The following is a 20726-nucleotide window of genomic DNA, read 5'->3' as shown; positions in this document are numbered from 1 at the left end:
AAGATGCATGGTGTCCTCCAGTAAACTTGATTTGTTCAGACAGCTTTGAAAGCCAACACCTTTAGGTCACAAAGGATCAAAAAGGAATGCACACAAACCCAGGAGCAAAAGGTCTAAATGGTAAGCAACTTTACCTCTTCACAGAAGGTTTCCCTTATAACAACTTCACCTTTCACCATAGATAAAAGATTGAAGTAACACACAAAGTTACTGAAGAAATGTGGCGGGCGGCACAGTGGCTAGCACCGTAGCCTCACAGCTCCAGCGACCCAGGTTCGATTCTGGGTACTGCCTGTGTGGAGTTTGCAAGTTCTCCGTGACCGTGTGGGTTTCCGCCGGGTGCTCCGGTTTCCTCCCACAGCCAGAGACTTGCAGGTTGATAGGTAAATTGGCCATTGTAAATTGCCCCTAGTGTAGGTAGGTGGTGGAGATGTGGTAGGGAATATGGGATTAATGTAGGATTAGTATAATTGGGTGGTTGTTGGTCAGCACAGACTAGGTGGGCCGAAGGGCCTGTTTCAGTGCTGTATCACTATCAATGTAATTCAAAATTGCTGGAATGCTAGAATTTAGAGGAAATTATCCTGACTCCACAGGATAATTTTCTCTTTTCATTATATGCTTTCAAAATGACAAATGAAATGCTAAAAGCATTTACTAATGATGGCAAAAATTGCTCACTTAGCAATTTCAGCATATGTACCATGTCAATGAAGGTTCAGGGGTAACAACCACAACTGACTTTCTAGGGAAGACACATCTGGCAAGGCAAGGCAGCACTGTAGGTTAAAGAATCAATTCCAGTACTTCAAAAGGAACCACAGGAACACAAGGTGAGGCATGTGACCCATTGAACCTGCTCCATTTCTTAATGACAGCTCTAATATTTAATCCAAAAACTCCTTCCACCATGTATTTTTCACAAAGAAAAAATGTATGGATCACAGCATCCCATCTCAAGATGCTCTAAAACCTTCAATCTCAGGCTGTCAATGGGAAACCCATTTTAAAAGCTTCAACATTTATTTGCACCACCACACCAATTAGTGATGCTGCAATTAACATTTTACTGTATTAAATGCCAGTCAGGTGATTTTGGGTGCAAAGCCCATCACTAAAAAGAGACAGCTTCCATTTGCAGTACAAAACCACTGGGAGTCAGCACAAAAAGAGAACGCGTCCTTAGTACAAACCACCAATATACAGCCAGCTTAAGAATCTTGGGGTCCTGGGCACAGAACATTCAGAATGCTTCATAGAAACCCACTCCCAATCCATTGAAAGAAACATGCAAAACTCATGAAGAAACAGACCCACAGAACGTATTCAACTGCAATAATAAAATCAAGCACAGGTCCCAATATACGTACTGAAATTGAAACGCTTAATTTCTGTATGGTAAGGTTTCTACTGACTCGGTCGTTCCCCTTCAACAGCATTAGTAAACTCTAGAATAGTTTTTTTTACAAAATTGTTCCAAGTTTAAATCCCCTGTGCATGGGCCCCACATGCGCACACTTTTTTTTTATATAGACCAATACATTAATGCAAAAAAAAAAATCTACAATTCAGTGCACAGAAAAAGTATTCAACATCTCCAGCAAATCTAATGTCTATAAAGGCAAGAGCACGAATGAGCTTGGTTCATCTCACATTAACACAGCTGATATCAGGAATTCAGCAACAAAGATTGACTTTTGATCACTGATTAGTCCTTCAATATGCTGTGACCCTTCCCCAAAAATAAATCTATTCACAAAAGCAACTGGTCAAGTCAACGCATAAATCTTTAGTGACAACATTTAGCATTTGAAAGCATTCAACAGGCTATAAGTATCAAACATTAGGCCAAAGTACAAACACATTGAGTACTGAAAAGCCCGGATAAACTCAAGTCAAACAATTTAATCTCCTTTTCTCATGCAATATGCTGAAAATAGCAAGAAGATAGTTACCGACAAAATTTGCAGGGTCCAGTGACATAATCAGCCTATATGACGACTATAACTGATTCAGGATTGGGTTAACAGCCAGTCATGTCCAGTTTGTTTTACGACAATGAATTAATCCAAGCTACAGGTATAACAATGTTATAGAGACTTATAAGCTCAACAACACTATTCTCCTTCAGATAATTGCAATGAACAGCATCCACAATTACCATCTTAATACTAGAAAGGAATGCAACCAGGGAAAAAGTCTAACATTTAAGTTTTCAAATACCCCAATAAAAATATACTGTTGACTTGACATGCAAATTTATTATTGCAACTTCTGTAACTAGATAAAGCAGAGACAGCATTCAGCAAAACACAACCAAGACCAGCAGAATAACACGTTTTAATTGAAGTGTTTCTGCTCTAAGCTTTAAAGTAGCCGTACACACAAAATACTGTTATATTTTAAACTATTGAAACGATTACAATTTCTGTCAATAGATAAGCAGACAGCAAATTACCTTTATCGCATTCATTCCTCTGTTTCTTGGCAATGGGTTTCGGCATACCACTGCTGATCACCTGGCTTTTGTCATCAACCATAGTATCCCTCTTTTCAGCTTGACCACCACCCTCAGCATTATCCAATGACATGTAGACTGTGGACTTCAATGGGAGATTCTCCACTGAAGCTGAAACTACAACAGACCACCAATTGATGTATACTTTTGAAAAATATTGTAGATTTGTGGATTTTCTTTTTAAAAAGTAAAGAGAATACTGAAAACAAGAATACTGACTTGGCTCAATTCTTTGCTTTTTAGGTGCAGTTTTTCTTTTCCCAAGTCCACTTTCATGCAGTTTAGGTTCCATTGATAGAAGCACTGGTTCTTGCTTTTTGACAACTGTTTGAACAGATTCAGTGTGCTCTTTGATATAAGCACCGCGAACATCCTGAGCTGGATCATCTGCAAAATTCCATTTGAAAAGTAACACTTAAAATATGAAGCAGGACAAGGGTAGCCCAAAAGGAGTGTTCAATCTAGTCACTAGAAACCCAAGTCAATTATACACACTGAACTTAAAGACTGAAATGTCAAATTATTGCTCAATAACAAAACCACACATCATTTCGCAAATGGTGACAAAATATTCACTGCTAACAAAATGGGGAAGAGGTGAGGATACAAAGCAAGCTCCAATATCACTGGAATTAATTAATCTTGAAAAGTTCATTATATTGCTTGTTCTTACCGAAATGTTTTTAAACATATAGGGAAATAGTTCAACTCCTGTAGACTTTACCTTTAATGCCACCTTATCAAAGCTAAACATATTCAGATTTACTCCAAATATATTACTGCTTGCTACAACTGGCAAAATGCCTCTCAGCAACAAAATGTCTCACCCAATGTCTCACTACAGACAGAGCAGGAACTTCCAGTTCCAATTACTGATCGGTGCCGAGTTAGCGAATCGCAGAGCAGGAGGAAATAAAGAAGTCAGTCTGGGTCTTATTCACTAAATAGCCGTCCTACTTCGTATGAATGAATCTTCATTGAGCATGGGATCAATCCCAGTTGTGAGCCCCTCCTCCTTCACCATGCCTGAGCAGCCTGTTAGCATTGTTGCTTGAAAAATGACCACATGGGCAAGGTACTGGAGATTGATTAGCAACTACACATATAGAACCACACCCCAGAATGAGCCACATCCTTTTCAATGAGAAATTGGAAAGATATGAAAAAATATTAGCAGAAAGCAGTTGTAGCCAAGATCTACTGCTTCAGGCAAAACCTGTTGATCTAAGCTAATACAACAACATAAATTTTTATATAGCACCTTTAATGGAATAAAACATTCCAACACATTCCATGGGAGTATTATAAAACAAAATATGACATCAGGCCACATAAGGAGATATTAAGGCACATGACCAAAGACTTGGTCAAAGAGGTAGGTTTTAAGGAGTGCCTTAATTGAGGGAAGTGAGGTGCATGGAGATGCTACATCAGGAAGGCTACAGACACCTTTGAGACTGAGCAAAGAACTAGCAAGAGAAAAAGGATGATAAAGGATAGATTCAATTGCCCCCAGCAGCGACCACACCTTACCCATTGTGGGAGGATCTGCCAGACATGGATAGGCCTGACTAGCCACCAGCGGGCCTTCAACAGATGACTATAACCTTCCCAAAATCTTCATCCATGAAGAAATGCCAAGAGAAGAAAGGAGGAAAGTGAGGTAGAGAAGGAATTCCAGAACTTTGGTCCTAGGCAACAGAAGATATGGCCACCAATGGTGCAACGATTAAAATTGGGGATGCTCAAGAGGGCCAGAATTAGAGAAGCGCAGATATCTTGAAGGGTTGTGAGGCTGGAAGAGATTATAGAGATAGGGAGGGGTGAGCCCACGAATGTGAAAACAAGGATGAGAATTTTAAAAATTGGGCCAAATGCTGGAAAATGGGATTAGATTGGATGGGTGCTTGTTGGTCGGCGCAAACGCGTTGGGCCGAAGGGCCTGTTTCTGTGCTGTACAACTCCATGACGTTATAAGATTACCATGCTATACATGTCAATCTGGAAAAGCTGAAGGATTCAACTTTTGCATTTGTGACATCCAAGAGCAAGATTTTGTACCTATTTTATTCTTACTACAAACCTATTCAAGGTTCCAGGTAGTAATGAACCTTTGACCTGCGTTTGAACACCAAGAGCAACATTCAACAGAGACATGATAATCCCACATAACCTGAATGACGTGTGGAGTGACATGCTGAACAAGGTACTGTACCAAACACACAGTAAAATAGTTTACGACTGCTTGCGGACATACACAAATAGAAAATTTCTCTTCTCAAACGAGATGTACAATTTCAAAGGTCAAGTACTTATTACAAGTTCTTAATTTTTCAAATTCGTTGATCATTCCAATAAGCAAGCACAAAACAAATGGTTTCTCACCTCTTGCTCCTGATCTAGATTCTTCAGAATGAGTTAGACAAAATGCAAGTGACAATGACCAATGAAATTAAATCGAAGTGTAAAGTACTGCAACAGATGGAAAAATAAGCTGCCCGCATAGTCCATGAATGGTACTTAGTTTTAGTAGACTCAACTGTCAACATGTCCAAACAATGCGCAATAGTTAAGAGCAAGGAGAATGTTCAACCACAAAAAAAAAGTACAAGTTTTAGAAAGTCATGCTCAAAGTATTTAATATCTAGTGCTCCAGTCTGCACCTGGATTTCTGTTCCCAACTCTGGTGGCAGAGATATGAGAGAAACCTCAAGCACTAAGAGGTGGTACATAGAGCACTAGACTGATCCATAGTGTCTGATGTTTAAGTTTGAAGACAGACTGGAAAACCTTGAGCTTTTTAACCTGAATAAGTGGTGCCAGAGAGGGAATTGTAGAAGGTGTACAAAATAGTTACAATAATGGGAAAGATAAATCCAGAATACAATGTGGGGGGGGACAAGCAAGGGAACATTGATTCAAGCCAATAAAAAAATTAAGACTAGAGGAATTCCTTATACAAAAATAAAGATGGACATTTGGAATGGATTTCCAGGGAGTGATGGAGACAAAAACCATTGAATTATTTAAAGAAACAATTGGTGGCCATCATGGGACAGTGGAAAACTGTAAATTCATTTTGGAGAGAGAATAAAACTGGGCCCAATGACCTTCCTCACCCATCATAATCTTGTATTATACAGAAGACAATGCAACAGTGACTAAGTCACGATACTTGAAACTGTAGCAGCACAGATACAGGCAAGGCAACTTTCAAGTTCACCACCTCATCAATACCATCTACATAAAAAGATATATCTACAAGGCTCACAGACAAGCTTTCAAATTTAGATTTGAATCAAAGGCCTATTTCTGTTAGGATTACCAAGATGCATTCCTTGAATATGAGCACATCCAATGACGAGGTCTTTTAATCAGATCATTTAAAAAACTAAATAGAGGTTATATGGATTGATTGGAAGAGTAACACCAGGATTATATTAATATTGGTCTGTAACTATCATTCCAATTTTCCTTCCCAGGTAAGAGGGGAAAGTATTAAGCCTCCACTAAGTGCTTCCCACCCTAAATAAGGAACATTGACAGGCCCAGTGTGCTTCTTCGGGGAGTCGCATTTTTAAAGGGATTAACAAAATGGAGGGAAAAAAATGAAAATTAATGTACTAACAAAAAGTTTAAATAGGAGAATGTTACTTTTCAATAATAAAACATACATTCTTAAAACAAGAACTAATTTGCCATTTTGAAAGCAGCTTCAGCAATGGAGGTTTATTTAAACAAGATTCAGAACTGACTGACACACACATTTAGCAGCTACGCAACTTATGTTGCATGTTACAAGTAAACAAAAGAATATTTAATTTTTTATTAGATTAACTATGTGCTGAAAAAAATCTGCACTGCAAAGTCTACACTTTTAATAGACATATATATGCGATCTTAATATAGCATCCTGGCTCTAAAAGAAAAACTTACTGTCCTGTCGCCATAAAGAGGGTGCATCCCCTCTCGGCTCTGCTAAATGTGCAGTAGTTTCCAAGCTGTCTGTATAAATCTGGTAGCTATCAAATTGCTCAGAGACAGTAACAGCTAAAAATAAAGCAAAAATCTTTTAACAATTCAGCTTGGTAAGCTAGCAATTCAGTAATTCATTCAATAAATAAAAAGGTGGTGCAGCCAAATTGATACAACACAAACTGTTCAATCCCTACAGCAAGTTTGTGGTTTGGAAAAGTTCTTCTGCAGAACAGAGCTTTTATTTGAGGTTAGGAGTCACTGTGAGGCAGGGTCAACAAAGGGAAGACCACATCCTCAACCCATGCTGCACTTACCACCTATCACTGGGCCAAGAACATCTGCTCACCATCCTCAATTAGGTACATGTCCTTGTTACAATTCAAACAAAATTTTTAGTATGGGAAAATTTCACATACAAATCAAATTAATGCTGAAATATTTCAATACCAAGCCTCATGGAGGTAACAAATACTGGAGAGATACTACAAATACAGTTTCTAGCTAGAAATCCATGTTTCTGATGTTCACAGGTTTTAGTGTAAATGTTTCAAGATTAGCCCCACTGCAGAGATGATATGGATTAATTGTTCAGGATAGTCAGTCAATCAAGATTTCAATATGCTTCACTGAAAACTCTACAGGATGATGCAAGTGTTCCTACAACACTACCAGTTAGAGAATGCTGGAAATATATAGGAATTGCATTTGGGATGGAGAAGGGGATAGGAAAGCCTTGGTCAGCGTACACTGCAAATCAAGTAATTAACAGGAAATTTGGAGATTACTGCTTGATATTACTCGTTCAAGAAACTAATTTTAAAAAATCAGTAAGGAAATATGCCCCAGCTTAATTGGTATTTTTGCCTTCTAGTCCATAAGACGCTGGAAAGATTTTTTAAAGCTGCCACCACACTATTACCACCCATCTCTAACTGCAGACTTCAATGCAAAACTAAATGACACCATTTCTTGAAACAGATTCCTGGTAAGTCCCTTTTTACAAGAAATCCTGGTTCTTGCAAATCGCAGTACATTATTTTCTGTTTGCAGATGGCTGCTCCAAATTCATGCATTAAGAGTACCCAAAGTAATAATTCTATGACCTCAAAAGGTCATAAGGCATGAAGACAGTAATTTGTCAGATGCGAAAGACAACTTAGAATATTCTTTGCTTTAATGTGTTCCAATTGGTTACTCACCCACCCCTTATATTTCTGTGAATATCAACTCAAATGCATGGCGGAAGGACCATCATACATGCATTACACAGAACTAATAGGAAGCTGTATGTTCTTCCCCTTTTCTTCGACATTTGGATGAGGAGTGATCAAGTGAAATTTACCCTTGACACTTATGCCCAAGTGCATTTACAGTAAAAGCACTATTTCAGACAGGGACTGGAACCATAGCAGTGATTAGTGCCAGTGGACCATGTTTTCTGGAAAAGGCCAAAAGTTTTGATTTTATAGGTAAATGGTCAAGTGAACTGGGTCAGCCACTGGTATCAGGAACGAGAGCTCAACCAAATTCATGGCCCACTGGACTTTTCAATATAAATTGCTTGGGACCCAAGAATGGGTTGGCTATTCAAGGTGTTATATGCTACTGCAAGGTAAAATTGCCAACACACAAATTGGGTATAAACGTTGAGGAAAATAGCACAAATTAAAAATTACGCTTTCATTATGCCTCAATTAAGAACAACATCTCCAGTCATAGTACCTTTTTTCCCCAGTAATGTAACCAAAGGCACTTTTTGAGCCCTTCATTTGAAACAAGATACCAAGTCCTTCCCTCCTTTTATCCACATACTTTTGGTCAGTTTTTTTTTTATATGCAGTTGTGAAGTAGTAAAAGCAAAATACTGCAGACGCTGGAAATATGAAATAAAAACAAAGTGCTGGAAATATACGCAGGTCTGGCAGCATCTGTGGAGACAAACAGTTAATGCTTCAGGTCTGTGACCTTTCATCAAAACCAGCAAAAATTAGAAATGTAATGGGCTTTGAGCGAGTGAAGGTGGGGGGGCATGGTGGGAGAAGCAAGAACAAAAAAAAGGTAGGTCTGAATATTGAAGAGTGTGTTGGTTCATATGGGGGGTGCAGCCAAAGCCTTGTCCATGGCACCATGGGTGGCCTGGCTGCACAGGGGGTACAAGGAAGATTCCAAGAGCCATAGTGATAGGCGATTTGATAGTCAGGGGAGCAGATAGGAGTTTCTGTAGCTGCAAATAAGATTCCAGGATGGCGGGTTTCCTCCCTGATGCCAGGGTCAAGGATGTCACTGAGCAGCTGCAGAGCATCCTTAGGGGCAGGAGTGGTGACCAGTCAGCAAAGTGGTCCACAATGGAACCAACATCATAGGTAGAAAGAGGGATGTGGTCCTGCAGTCGAAGTTTAGGTAGGTAGAAAACCTAGCAAGCAGGACCTCAAAAGTAGTAATTTCTCCCATTACCACACGCAAGTGAGTACCGGAATAGGAGGCTGGAAAGTTGGCGCAGTACGGAGTGCTTTAGATTCTTGAGACATTGGGGTTATCTCTGGGGCAGACGGGACCTGTACAGGCTGGAGGAGTTACATCTGAACACAGCCTGGATGGAGCTCCCTGCAGGATGTTTTGCTAGTGCTGTTGGGGGTGGGGGTGTGGTTTAAAACTAGTTTGGCAGGGGGATGGGGAATGGAGGGCAGATTCAGTTGGGACAAAATCAGAAATGGAAATGGAAGGCAGAAAATTAATGGACGAGTCTGAAGGCAGAGGAAACAAAAGGTTAGAAAAAAAAAATTTGGTAGTGCCTCTCAAGGACTATAGCAAATAAAGCAGACAAGTTGAGGGCACAGATAGACACGTGGCAGTATGATATCATAGTCATTATAGAAACATGGCTTAAGAAGGGACAGGAATGGCAGCTCAACATTCCCAGTTGCAGGGTTTTCAGACATTATAGAGAGAGATTGAGATTTTAAAAAAAAAGAGGGGGAGTGTCAATTTTGATCAAAGAAACAATCACAGCTATGAGGGAGGACATGTTAGAAGGATCAAATGAGGCCATATAGATTGAGCTAAGGAACAAAAAAGAAAAAAAAAAAGGGGCAGTCATACTACTGGCAGTGTGCTTTGGACCCCCAGTCAGCAGGAGATAGAATAGCAAATATGTAGGCAAATCTGAGAAGTGCAAAAAAAAAAGGACACCAATAGTAGGGGATTTTAACTACCCCAATATTAAGTGGGATAGTTTTAGTGTGAAAGGAATTGAGGAAGCAGAATTCTTGAGGTGCATTGAGGAGAACTTTTTTGGCCAGTATGTAGCAAGTCCAACAAGAGAGGGTGCCGTTTTAGACTTAAAAAGGAAATGAAACCGGGCAGGTGGAAGGAGTGGCAGTGGGAAAGCATTTTGGTGGTAGTGATCATAATTCAGTCAGTTTTAACATAATTATGGAAAAGGACAAGGATAGAACAGGAGTTGAAGTTCTCAATTGGGGAAAGGCCAGTTTTATCAAGCTGAGGAGTGATTTAGCAAAAGTGGACTAGAAACAGCTACTGGAAGGGAAATCAGTGTCAGAGCAGTGGGAGGCATTCAAAAGGGGAGATTCAAGAGGTCCAAAGTAAACATGTTGTTCGTACAAAGATATAGGGTGGGATGACCAAATCAAGCCCTCAGATGTCAAGGAGCTTACAGGGCAAGATAAGGCAGAAAAGGCAAGCTTACATCCAACACAGAGGGCCATGAACATTGGTGGTGTCATAAATAGTGAGGAAAGCCTTAGATTACAGGATGATATAGATGGGCTTGTAAGGTGGGCACAGCAGTGGCAGATGGAATTTAATCCTGAGAAGTATAAGGTGATGCATTTTGGGATGACTAAAAGCAAGGGAATATACAATGGATGGTAGGGCCATAGGAAGTACAGAGGGTCAGAAGGACCTTGTGTGTACTTGTCCATGGATCAGTGAAGGCAGCAGCATAGGTAGAGAAGGTGGTTAGGAAGGCATATGGGATACTTGCCTTTATTAGCCAAGGCATAGAATGAAGAGAGTAGGGAGGTTATGATGGAGCTGTATAAAAATCTAATTAGGCCACAGCTGGAGTACTGTGTACAGTTCTGGTCGCCATACAATGGAAGGATGTGATTGCACTGGAGAGGGTGCAGAGGAGATTCACCAGGATGTTGCCTGGGCTGGAGCATTTCAGCTATGAAGAGAGACTCTGAAAAGGCTAGGGTTGTTTTTAGAGCAGAGAAGGCTGAGGGGGGACCCGATTGAGGGATACAAAATTAGGAGGGGCATCGACAGGAAGAAACTTTTTCCCCTTAGCAGAATTATCAATAACCAGGGGGCATAGATTTAAAAAGGTAGGAGGTTTAGAGGGAATTTGAGGAAAAAATTTTTTCACCCAGAGAGTGGTTGAAATCTGGAACACACTGCCTGAAGGGGTGGTAGAGGCAGGAACACTCAACATTTTAGTATTTAGATGAGCACTTGAAAAGCCATTCCATAGAAGTCTACAGGCCAAGTGCTGGAAAATGGGATTAGAATAGATAGGCTTGATGGCCGGTGCAGACGCAGGGCCTGTTTCTGTGTTGTATGACTATGACTCAATGCTACAGAAAGTGGAGAGGTGAAACTGAAAAGGAAATTAGGAAAGCTAAGAGAGGGCACGAAAGAATATTGGCAAGCAAAAATCAAGGTGAACTCAAAGATGTTTTAATCAATACCTGAAGAGTAAAATGATAACTAAGCCAAGAGTAGGGACCATAAAAAAAAAGACCAAAAAGGTAACCTATGTGTAGGGGCGGAAGATGTTGATGAATACTTTGCATCTGTCTTCACAAAAAAGGGAGACATGCAGATATTTTAGTTAAGGAGGAGCATGAAGTACTGGATCCGATAAACAGAGAGAGGAAGTACCAATGGGATTAACATCCTTGAAAGCAGATCAATCACCAGGGCCACCCGAGGCTGTTAAAAGAAGCCAGGGAGGAAATAGCGATGCTCTGACCATCATTTTCCAGTTCTCACTGGATACAGGTGTGGTGCTGGAGAATTGGAGGACTGCTAATGCTGTACCTTCGTTTAAAAAGGGAGCAAGAGATAGATGGAATAATTACAGGCCAGTCAGTGTAACCTCAGTTGTGGGCAAATTATTGTAATCAATTCTGTGAGACAGGATAAACTATTTCTTAGAAGGGCACGGATTAAATCGAGGATAGGCAGCATTGATTTGTTCAAAAGATAGTGTCCGACTAACTTGATTGCTAATTCAAAAAATTCAAGGATTGATGAGCGTAGTAAAGTTGATGTGATCTGAACGCCTGCAACCTGACCCCGACCAGACCAGACTACATGTTGGGTTCAGGTTGGGCCCAGCCCCTCTGCTGGGTCCGGCTTGGGTCGGGCTGGACTCGCACAGCAAGTGCTCTGCTGTTAAGTATTGGAATTTTTTTTTTTTAATTACCTGAGCTGAGAGTCTGGGACGAACCTGAGTCTGTGCAGTGAGTGAGTGACATCACTATGACATCATCATGCATGCATTGCAGCTTCGTGGAGCTTCCTAGTCGTAAGGTAAGTAAAGAGATGGTCAGGTCAGGGCAGGCTCAGGTCCACTGTGGGTCGGTCAGGTGCTTTTTCCGCCGACCTGAGCAGACCTTTAGCGTGATCGACATGAATTTTATCAAGGCTTTTGACAAGGTCCCATGTGGCAGACTGGTTTAACATAATAAAAGCCCATGGGATCCAGGGAAATGTAGCAAGCTGGATACAAAATTGGCTCAGTGGCAGGAAACAAAGGGTAATTGTTGACGGGTGTTTTTGCAACTGGAAGGCTGTTTCCAGTGGCATGCTGCAGGACTCAGTACTAGCACCCCTGCTTTTTGTGGTATATAAATGTGTACGTAAATGTAGGGGGCATGATCAAGAAGTTTGCAGATGACAAAAATTGGCAGTTTGGATGTTTGAGAGAAGGATAGCTGTAGACTACAGGAAGAGATCAATGGACTGGTCAGGTGGGCAGAAAAGTGACAAATGGAATTCAACCCGGAGAAGTGTCAGGTAATGCATTTGGGAAGGTCAAACAAGGCAAAGGAATACACGATTAATGGGAAAATACTGAGAAGTGTAGAGGAAGTGAGGGACCTTGGAGTGACTGCCTGAAGGTAGAACAGGTCGATAAAAGGTGGTTAAGGCGGCACGTGGAATCTTTTATTAGCTGAGGTATAGAATACAAGTGCAGGGAGGTTATGCTGGAATTGTGTAACTCATTGGTTAGCACACAACTTTGAGTATTGTGTACATTTCTGGTCACCTCATTACAGAAAAAGATGTAATTGCACTACAGAGAGTACAAAAGGAGATTTACGAGGATGTTGCCAGGAATAGAAAAATTCAGCTTTGGAGGAATGATTGGACAGGCTGGGGTTGTTCTCCTTGGAACAGAGGAGATGCAGGGGAGATTTGATTGAAATGTACAAAATTGTGAGGGGCCTATTTACCTTTGCAGTGGGGTCAGTGACAAGGGGGCAGTGATTTAAAGTGATTGGTAGAAAGATTAGAGTGGAGATGAGGAAAAAAGGTTTTTTCCATCCAGAGGGTGGGAGGAGTCAGGAACTCACTGCCTGAAGTGACAGTAGAGGCAGAAACCCTCAAATCTTTCAAAAAAAAGTTGTCTAGATATGCACCTCAAGTGCCTTAACCGGCAGGGCACAAACCAAATGCTACAAAGTGAAATTAGGCTGGGTGGCTCGTTTTTTGGACGATGCAGACACAATGGGCCAAGTGGCCTCTTTCTGTGCTGTAAACTTTCTAAGATAGGAAAGATGAAATGACAAAGATGTCATGGGAAAAAAGGCAAAGGGATTACTAATAGCCATAGCGAGACACAAAGGATTTTATCCAGAGTGCGTTAATGGCAGAATAATGAACAGCTCTGTCCAAAAGCAAGAACAAGTTCAAGACTGGCACATGGTTTAAAATAAAAACAAAATGGCAGTTGTGGCCTGCAGTTGCTGAACTCAAGGTTGAGTCCAGAGGACTGCAGAGTGCCTAACTGGAAGATGAGATGCTGTTCCTCTAGTTTGCATTGAGCTGCACTGGCACACTGCAGCAGGCAAAGACCAAAAATGTGGCTGAGAAAGCAGGGTGGTGAATTAAAAGCAGCAACCAGAAGCTCAGGTTCATGCTTCTGTACTCAGCAGAGGTGATCCACAAAGCAGTCACCCAAACTGTGTTTGATCTCCCCAATGTTGATGAGACTGCATTATCAGCAGCAAATACAAGACAAGCAAATAGTCGCTTCAGCCGGAAGAAGTGTTTGTGCCTGAAAGAGAGGGGGGGGGGCGGAAATGGAGGACTGGACCAGGGTGTCACGAAGGGAACGGTCCCTTCAGAAAGCCAACATGAGAGGGGAGGAAAGATACATGTTTGGTGGTGGCACCACACTCGAAGTGGCAGAAATGACTGAGGATGACCCTTTGGATGCAGAGGCTGGTGGGGAAAGGGAGGACAAGGGGAACTCTATTGTGGTTCTGCGGGGGAAGGAGTGAGGGTCGAAGTGTGGGAAATGGGTCAGACGGTTGAGGGCCCCCATCAGTTGAGAAAAAAAAACATATCAGAAGTGCTGTTGTGGAAGGTATCATCAGAACCAATGCGACAGAGACAAAGAAACTGGGAGAATGGAATGGACTCTTTCCAGGAGGCAGGGTGCGAGGAAGTGTAGTCGAGGTAGCTGTGGGAGACGGTGGGCTTATAATAAATATTAGTGGACAGTCTATCCCCAGAGAAAAGTCAGGGAACAGAAGTGTCGGAGATGGACCATGTGAAGGTGTGACAAGGGTGGAACTTAGAAGCAAAGTTGATAAGGTTTTCCAGTTCGGGGCGAGAGTAGGAAAAACGGCACCAATACAGTCATCAATGTACCGGAAAAAAGAGTTTGGTGGAGGGGAAAAAGAGAAGGGGACTGGAGTAAGACTGGAACAAGGAATGTTTGACATATCCCACAAGGAGACAGGCATAACTAGGACCCACGCAGGTCCCCATAGCAGCACCTTTTATTTGAAGGAAGTGAGTGGAGTTGAAGGAGAAGTCGTTCAATGAGAGAATAAGTTCAGCCAGGCAGTGGACGGTGGTGGTGGTGGATGGGGACTGATTGGGCCTCTGTTCAAAGAAAGAGAGAGAGCCCTCAGACTGTCCTGGTGGGAGATGGAGATATAGAGAGTTTAGACGTCCATCGTGGAGGTGGTGGTTAAGGCCAAGGAACTGGAAATTGTCAAGATGACACAAGACGTCAGAAGAGTCACCGATGTAGGTGGGAAGAGACTGGACCGGGGAGGGAAAAAAAAAAAAAAAGAGATTCAAAATAGGAAGAAATAAGTTCAGTGGAGCAGGAACAGGCTGAAACGATGGGTCTACTAGGACAGTCCTAATTGTGAATTTTGGGAAGGAGGTAGGAGCAGGCTGTTCGGGGTTACAGGACTATGGAGGTAGGAAACTGAGAGGAAAGGTCTCCAGAGGCGATGAGGTCAGTGACAGCCCTGAAGACAGTGGCTTGATGGACCAGGGAGAGGTAGGAAGTGTCTGACAGTTGGTGCTCAGCCTCTGCAAGGTAGAGGTCAGTGCACCAGACAACAGCATGCAGAGTGTGAAATTCATTGAGGTCGGGGCGCAAGGGGATATAACAGAGTCCTTTGTTAAATAAAGATCATTCAGCCTGAGGGGGGAAAGTGAGAGAGTGCTGTGAATACATGGCAAGGGGTGAGATTAGGAGGGATGCGGTCAGTGAAGTGAAGGGCGATTGATCTGGAGGGCGATTGACAAGCAGGAGTTGCTGGAGCTTGCAGTCCTTAACACCTAAAAGTTTGAGAAAGTTCTTTGCTAATGCATCGATTAAGACAAAAAAAAGGATGAAATGAAACTGCAGAGGACGACAGCTTTGAAATAGGGAGAGGAGAGTCGGCGCTGCTGGAGAGAGTGGTTGAGTGTGTATACGTGATGGCACATGGCACTCAGTGGATCTCAGGATGCAGTGAGAACAGCAGAGGAACACTGTCTCAGATACCTGTAATCCTGGGTGGATTCGAAACATGAAGGATGGAACTAGAGTTGGAATCCGCATGGAATAAGTTGGAGCCAGAGACAGTTGCTGAGTAAGGAGATGTGGCTGTGAAAAATTAGTTTTTGTAGACACCTTATTTGAACACCAGGAGGGAAACTGAGAACAATGAAGGTGAGCAAGGTAAAAGAAACAAACAGAAATCCTGGAGAGAAAAGAACTTCAAGGTAGTCATCCTGGAAGAGAAGTGACAGTGAATTAAACACTAAAATAAAAGCAAAATACTGTGGAGGCTATATTATATAAAAACGTTCAGTCTTGTTTAAATAATGTCATAGGTACATAGAAACAGGAGCAGGATCCTTAGCTCCTTGAACCTGTTCTGTCATTCTAACAGATCACAGCTAATCTGTACCCAACTCTATTCACTCATTCCATATCCCTTGACACCCTTACCCGAAGAACTCCATCTATTTCAGGCTTCAAAATTTCATTTGACTCAGTATCCACAGTTATCAAGAGTTTCAGATTTCCACCCTGTGAGAAAGAGTGCTTCCTCTTTTCAGTTCGAAATGGCCTAGCTCAGATCTTAACATGTGCACCCCTGGTTATAAAAGGCCTTACCAGGGGAAATAGTTTCTCTGCACCCACTATATACAAGTTATAAGGACAGTTGACAAATTTAATCCTTTAAGCCCTGGTATTATTCTGGTGAAGCTATGCTGTATTCCTTCCAAGACCAATATCCTGCAGTTCAGAGTCTAAAACTGAATGCAGTACTGCAGATGGTGTCTGACCAAGACTCTGTACAAAGGAAACATTAATTTTTCACTTTCATATTCCAATCCCCTTGAGATACAAACCAATATTCCATTTGCTTTATTAGTTATTTTTTGTAACTGTGCACTTGTTTAGTGATCAGTGTGTATGAAACCAGTCAAACTGATTGGCTGCTCAGCCCACTTGGTTATTTCACTATTCCTGAAAGCTATCCCCTACAGATGGCACCAGAATGAAACAGGTATGATGGGGAAATTGATACCATTGAGCCCACTAAATCTTTATGGTCAGTTTTCTTCCAAGGTCAGCAGCGAATACTGTCCTACTGTTGACCAAAATTTGGGTCAACATTTATTGTTATTATTTCTATTGTTACAACTACTTTTTGGAAAGTACTTTTGTAAGGTTTTTTGGACTTGGTTTGTAAACAAACTTTACTGGAAGTCACCAGTCTTCAGATAATTACCCAGTGGGGGCTCTTTGACTTGGGGAAGCTGTTCACAGAAAAGTGACTGGTCAAGATTTATAGGAGTCAGGAGGCTTGTCTTAAGATATTGTTTTGGTTTTGCTTTGTTCTATCTGTTGGGAGTTTTAAAAACCAGCCAGGAAAGCAGTCACCCCAGCTCAGCCTTTTCCATCTGAGAAATTGATGCTATATTCAGCCCGAGAGGCTGCTAGAAACCCCTATTGCCACATTTCTCGAGATGCTGGAAAAACCTGCCAGATAAATCAGCTGCTGCCTGAACAAATTGTACAGAGAAGGATCCCAGTGACACATCACTATATACAGACTCCAGACAAAAAAAAAGACATAACAGCTTTCCATATTTTTTTTTTCTTTAAGAAATGGCAAGTATTTGGCCAAAGTATTTTTTTTTTTGGTAACAAAGCTCTAAAAAGGGAATCTCTGGTTAACGTGCACATTTTCACTCACTGCTTTGCTTCGTTACTGGTTATTCCTTGCTTTATAATCTGATGAAACAACAATTAAGAAATCTGATTGGTGTATTTTATTCTGGGATAAAGGGTAGAGTCTATGATTGACTAGCAGTAACTGGGCAAACATTTAAATATATGTTGTGATCTGTGGAGAAGTGTAACTCGAAAAAAGTGCACTCCTCCCACCTTTGTCGGAACACTATTTACTCATTTTTTGCCTTTGTCCAAAGAAAATCAGTAAAAACAGCAAGAGTTCAGGTAGGTAAATACATAAATAAAATGTTTGGCTCTGGTTTTCTAACCATCCCCTTCACTTGTAGGTTTTTTTTTGATGAGTGGAAAGCAGAGTGGGCAGGCAAAACAATGTTGCAGCTTATGAAAAGGCAATTTCGGTCACTTATGTGTGCCCACAACAGAATGTGAACTCAGTCTATAATTTGCTACATCTTGCTAAAACACATTAATATACATCAATTTGGCAAAGCCTACATGTGAAACAAGGCACTTTTGTACCAAACAAGGTTTCAAAAAGCTCAAAATTTAACTCGTGAAAAGGTGAAGGCAGACATTACACAATAACTTTTTTTTTTTACCTGTGTCATTCTTATGCTTCTTGTGTCCAGTCTTTCTTTTAGAACTTGACATTTCTGGAGGAGTCGGCTGCTTGGTAACTGGGAGGGGTTCATTTTTTTTTGCTACAGGTTTGGATCCTTCAAAATCCCTTCCCAAAGGTTCCTCTTGCACAGGTCTTGATGTTTTCTTATCTTTCTTCTTCCTGTCCCTTAATCCAGTTGAAATTTCTACCACAGGTGACACAATATGAACAGGTGGTTCATCATCAGCTGTCAATGCATCCATCAATTCCAAGTCTCGCACTGCACTCTCTGAATCAGATTCATGCAAGTTACCATTTGGGTTTTCTTTCTTCTTATTCTTTTTCTTTTCATTTTTCTTCTTGTCAACTTTTGCTGGAACAAGTTTTACATCCCGTTTTTGTTTAGCGAGTATTTCATCATATGATGTTTCCTTCATAAACAGCCAGAAGAAAAGGAAAATTATAGCAATGACCACTGCTGGGATGATGATGAGGAGATACTGAGAATCATAAAATTCCATAGTTGCTCGCTGTCTACTGTAATATCTAAAAAAGAAAAGAAAGAAAGTGTTCCAAAAGGTTTCCATCTCATTGTTAAAACTTGAACCTATATTTTAAAAACTGAAACGGATTTCATGGATGCTGGAATCTTGAAGCTAAACTTTGGGTGTTTTTTTTTTTAAAAAAAAGGTCAACAGAAGGTTGACCAGTAAACAAGTTCTTACTGGAAGGCACATGATTTCAAGTAAACATAGCAGGGGGTTGTGTTTTGACCCAAGAGTTATTTTACTTATTGACAAGACAGGATTTAATGATCATCATAGGACCTGCCTGGAAAAAGTTGGTATCATTTAGAACTGTTAAAATGCCAGCTGGTTTTTTGCCAAGAGGCAGCAATTGGGGTTTGTTTATTGACCTGCTAGGAGAACAGAAAATCTAGACAACTGTTACCTCTCTTTGAAGAATCCCTGCTCTTGAAAAGCAAATCCTGTATGAAATTGTAAGGTTGCCTCCTGTATTTGAAGAAATCTGGCACTTTTGCAGAAAATCTTGCATCAAATGGGAGATTATTGAAACCTTTATTGCTGCACCCCTAATGCAAGACCTATGTGAAGCCTTCTGTAGTTCAATTTCTTTGACCGCCTACCCAAACGGTTCATCAACATTGCTTGGAAAGATTCCGAGCGTCAGCTACCTATTCGAATTTGGAACACCTTGCCAAAACAAAAAGGACTTCCATATCATCTATTCAGTATGTTTTTGTTTTTATTCCTTCTTTCTAGCATCTGGAAACAAAAATCCTTTTTCCCTGGTTGCCCACCTGCGGGTCTGAGGGGGAAAAAAAAAGGGTTAGGATTTTAAACAACAAAAAAAAAAAAAAAAAAAAAGAGGGCTTTAATGTTTCAATTCGCATATATGTTGACTTCATTATTGGTCAAAAGTTTGGGTATAATGAACAGACAATTTTGTTTAAAAGAAACAAAGTTGGTGTGCTTTATTCTGGGGACAATTAGGAGTATCTGACTGTTTCGGTAAGTGGGAAAATTTAAATTTATGCTGTGACCTGCCGAGACGGAGGGGAGGCGGGTAGGTTCTTTCTGGATTAAATCAGTGAGGATGGGTCAGCTTTGCACATCATAAAATCAATCTCAAGTAGAGCAGTTTGTCACACTGAAGTGCAAAGCTTCAACATTTTGGTGTCTTAGGTACAACAAGAGCCAGGCAAGTTTTATGGTATTCTGAAACCAAGCAAAACACTCCAGGATTACTTGAAATAAGATAAAGCTGCTTAAATATCTCCGCTCAGCTCATCTAGTGCATTAGCCTCTGAAAGGTCAAGTACAACCAGTTTTAAAGAATTCTCTGAGGTAACACATGAACCGATTTCAGATTTAAAGTATTCCTGAATCTGTTCTAAATGGATTTGAAATAGCACCTCAATTTGGATAAATACATTGTACCTCATCATTAGGGGTGACAGAACAGTTTGCACCCACAATTATTCACAACCATGGTTTTCATTCGACAAGAAGTTGAGTTTTTTTTTTAAATTGAAAGCTTAGAATTCTGTGTGTTTTTTTTTTAAAAACTGAGAAAAAAGAATTTTGAGCGAACATTGAACACTGAAATTTGGTGTTTGAATGGAGTGAAACAGACTGCAAGGCACCAGTTTCCAAACACCACAGCTGAGGAATATGACAGGTCACATGCAGGAAGTGAAATCTGGCTGGGACCTGGCTTGCAGACCAGAGAAATGACCTGTCTGTAAAAAGGAAGACTTGAATCTCTTGGAAAGAAATCCTACATTTGAGGTGTGGCTGCTGTCTGCCTGGAAAGAGGAAAAGACCCAGGTAGAGGAGAGTTGCTACTCTCTAGAGAAAGACTGCTTTGCAGAGAGGAAGCCCCTGCATTTGAAAGATAGTAGATTCCTATTGCCACCAGTCTCTAAAGAATCCCTGTTGCCTCTTGTGTTTTGAGAAATCCTTAAATCTCAAGAAAGCTGCTATTGCTAGACTGCTACTAAAAAACCCAAGCAGACCTGTTGCTACACCTTTTGCTTCAAGACCTCTGACATCTGCTGCAGACAAATTGCCTTGAAAGCGTACCCATCATAGACTGATCAGCCTTGCCTGCAGACTTGGTGGTATTTGACTCTCGGACACCTCACCTTACTGGAAACATCCTACCAAAACATGATTGATTAAACAGAAAAAATAAAATGATAAATTCACTCAAGAAACAGCTGTAAACCAAAATATCCTTTTTCCCCCGATCAACTTTTTTTTTGAACATGTGTGTGCATGAAGGTTAAGAATAAGTAGTTTGAAAATACATATTTCAGTTATTATTGTTTAAGACTTAGTTTATTGATAAAT

General features: G+C 40.9%; 1 protein-coding gene across 8 annotated transcripts in view; it reads right to left on the bottom strand.

The window, feature by feature from the left end:
* Nucleotides 1-20726, bottom strand: part of ktn1 (kinectin 1) — a 151759-nt gene that overhangs the window by 110656 nt on the left and 20377 nt on the right. For 6 of the 8 annotated variants that reach the window (XM_068039192.1, XM_068039195.1, XM_068039197.1 and 3 more), the window contains exons 2-5: nucleotides 17849-18396; nucleotides 6455-6568; nucleotides 2738-2905; nucleotides 2459-2635 (exon numbers count right to left, since the gene is read on the bottom strand). In XM_068039192.1, coding sequence (XP_067895293.1) covers nucleotides 2459-2635; nucleotides 2738-2905; nucleotides 6455-6568; nucleotides 17849-18371 — 982 coding nt within the window. In that variant the 5' untranslated portion in view covers nucleotides 18372-18396. The remainder of the gene's footprint in view (nucleotides 1-2458; nucleotides 2636-2737; nucleotides 2906-6454; nucleotides 6569-17848; nucleotides 18397-20726) is intronic. The other 2 variants (XM_068039199.1, XM_068039200.1) reach the window with 1 other exon arrangement.

This window comes from Heterodontus francisci, chromosome 9 (assembly GCF_036365525.1).
Source record: "Heterodontus francisci isolate sHetFra1 chromosome 9, sHetFra1.hap1, whole genome shotgun sequence".
Lineage (NCBI taxonomy): Eukaryota > Metazoa > Chordata > Chondrichthyes > Heterodontiformes > Heterodontidae > Heterodontus > Heterodontus francisci.
The sequence above is the reverse complement of the archived record's forward strand: the minus strand, read 5'-3'. Positions and strand labels throughout refer to the sequence as shown.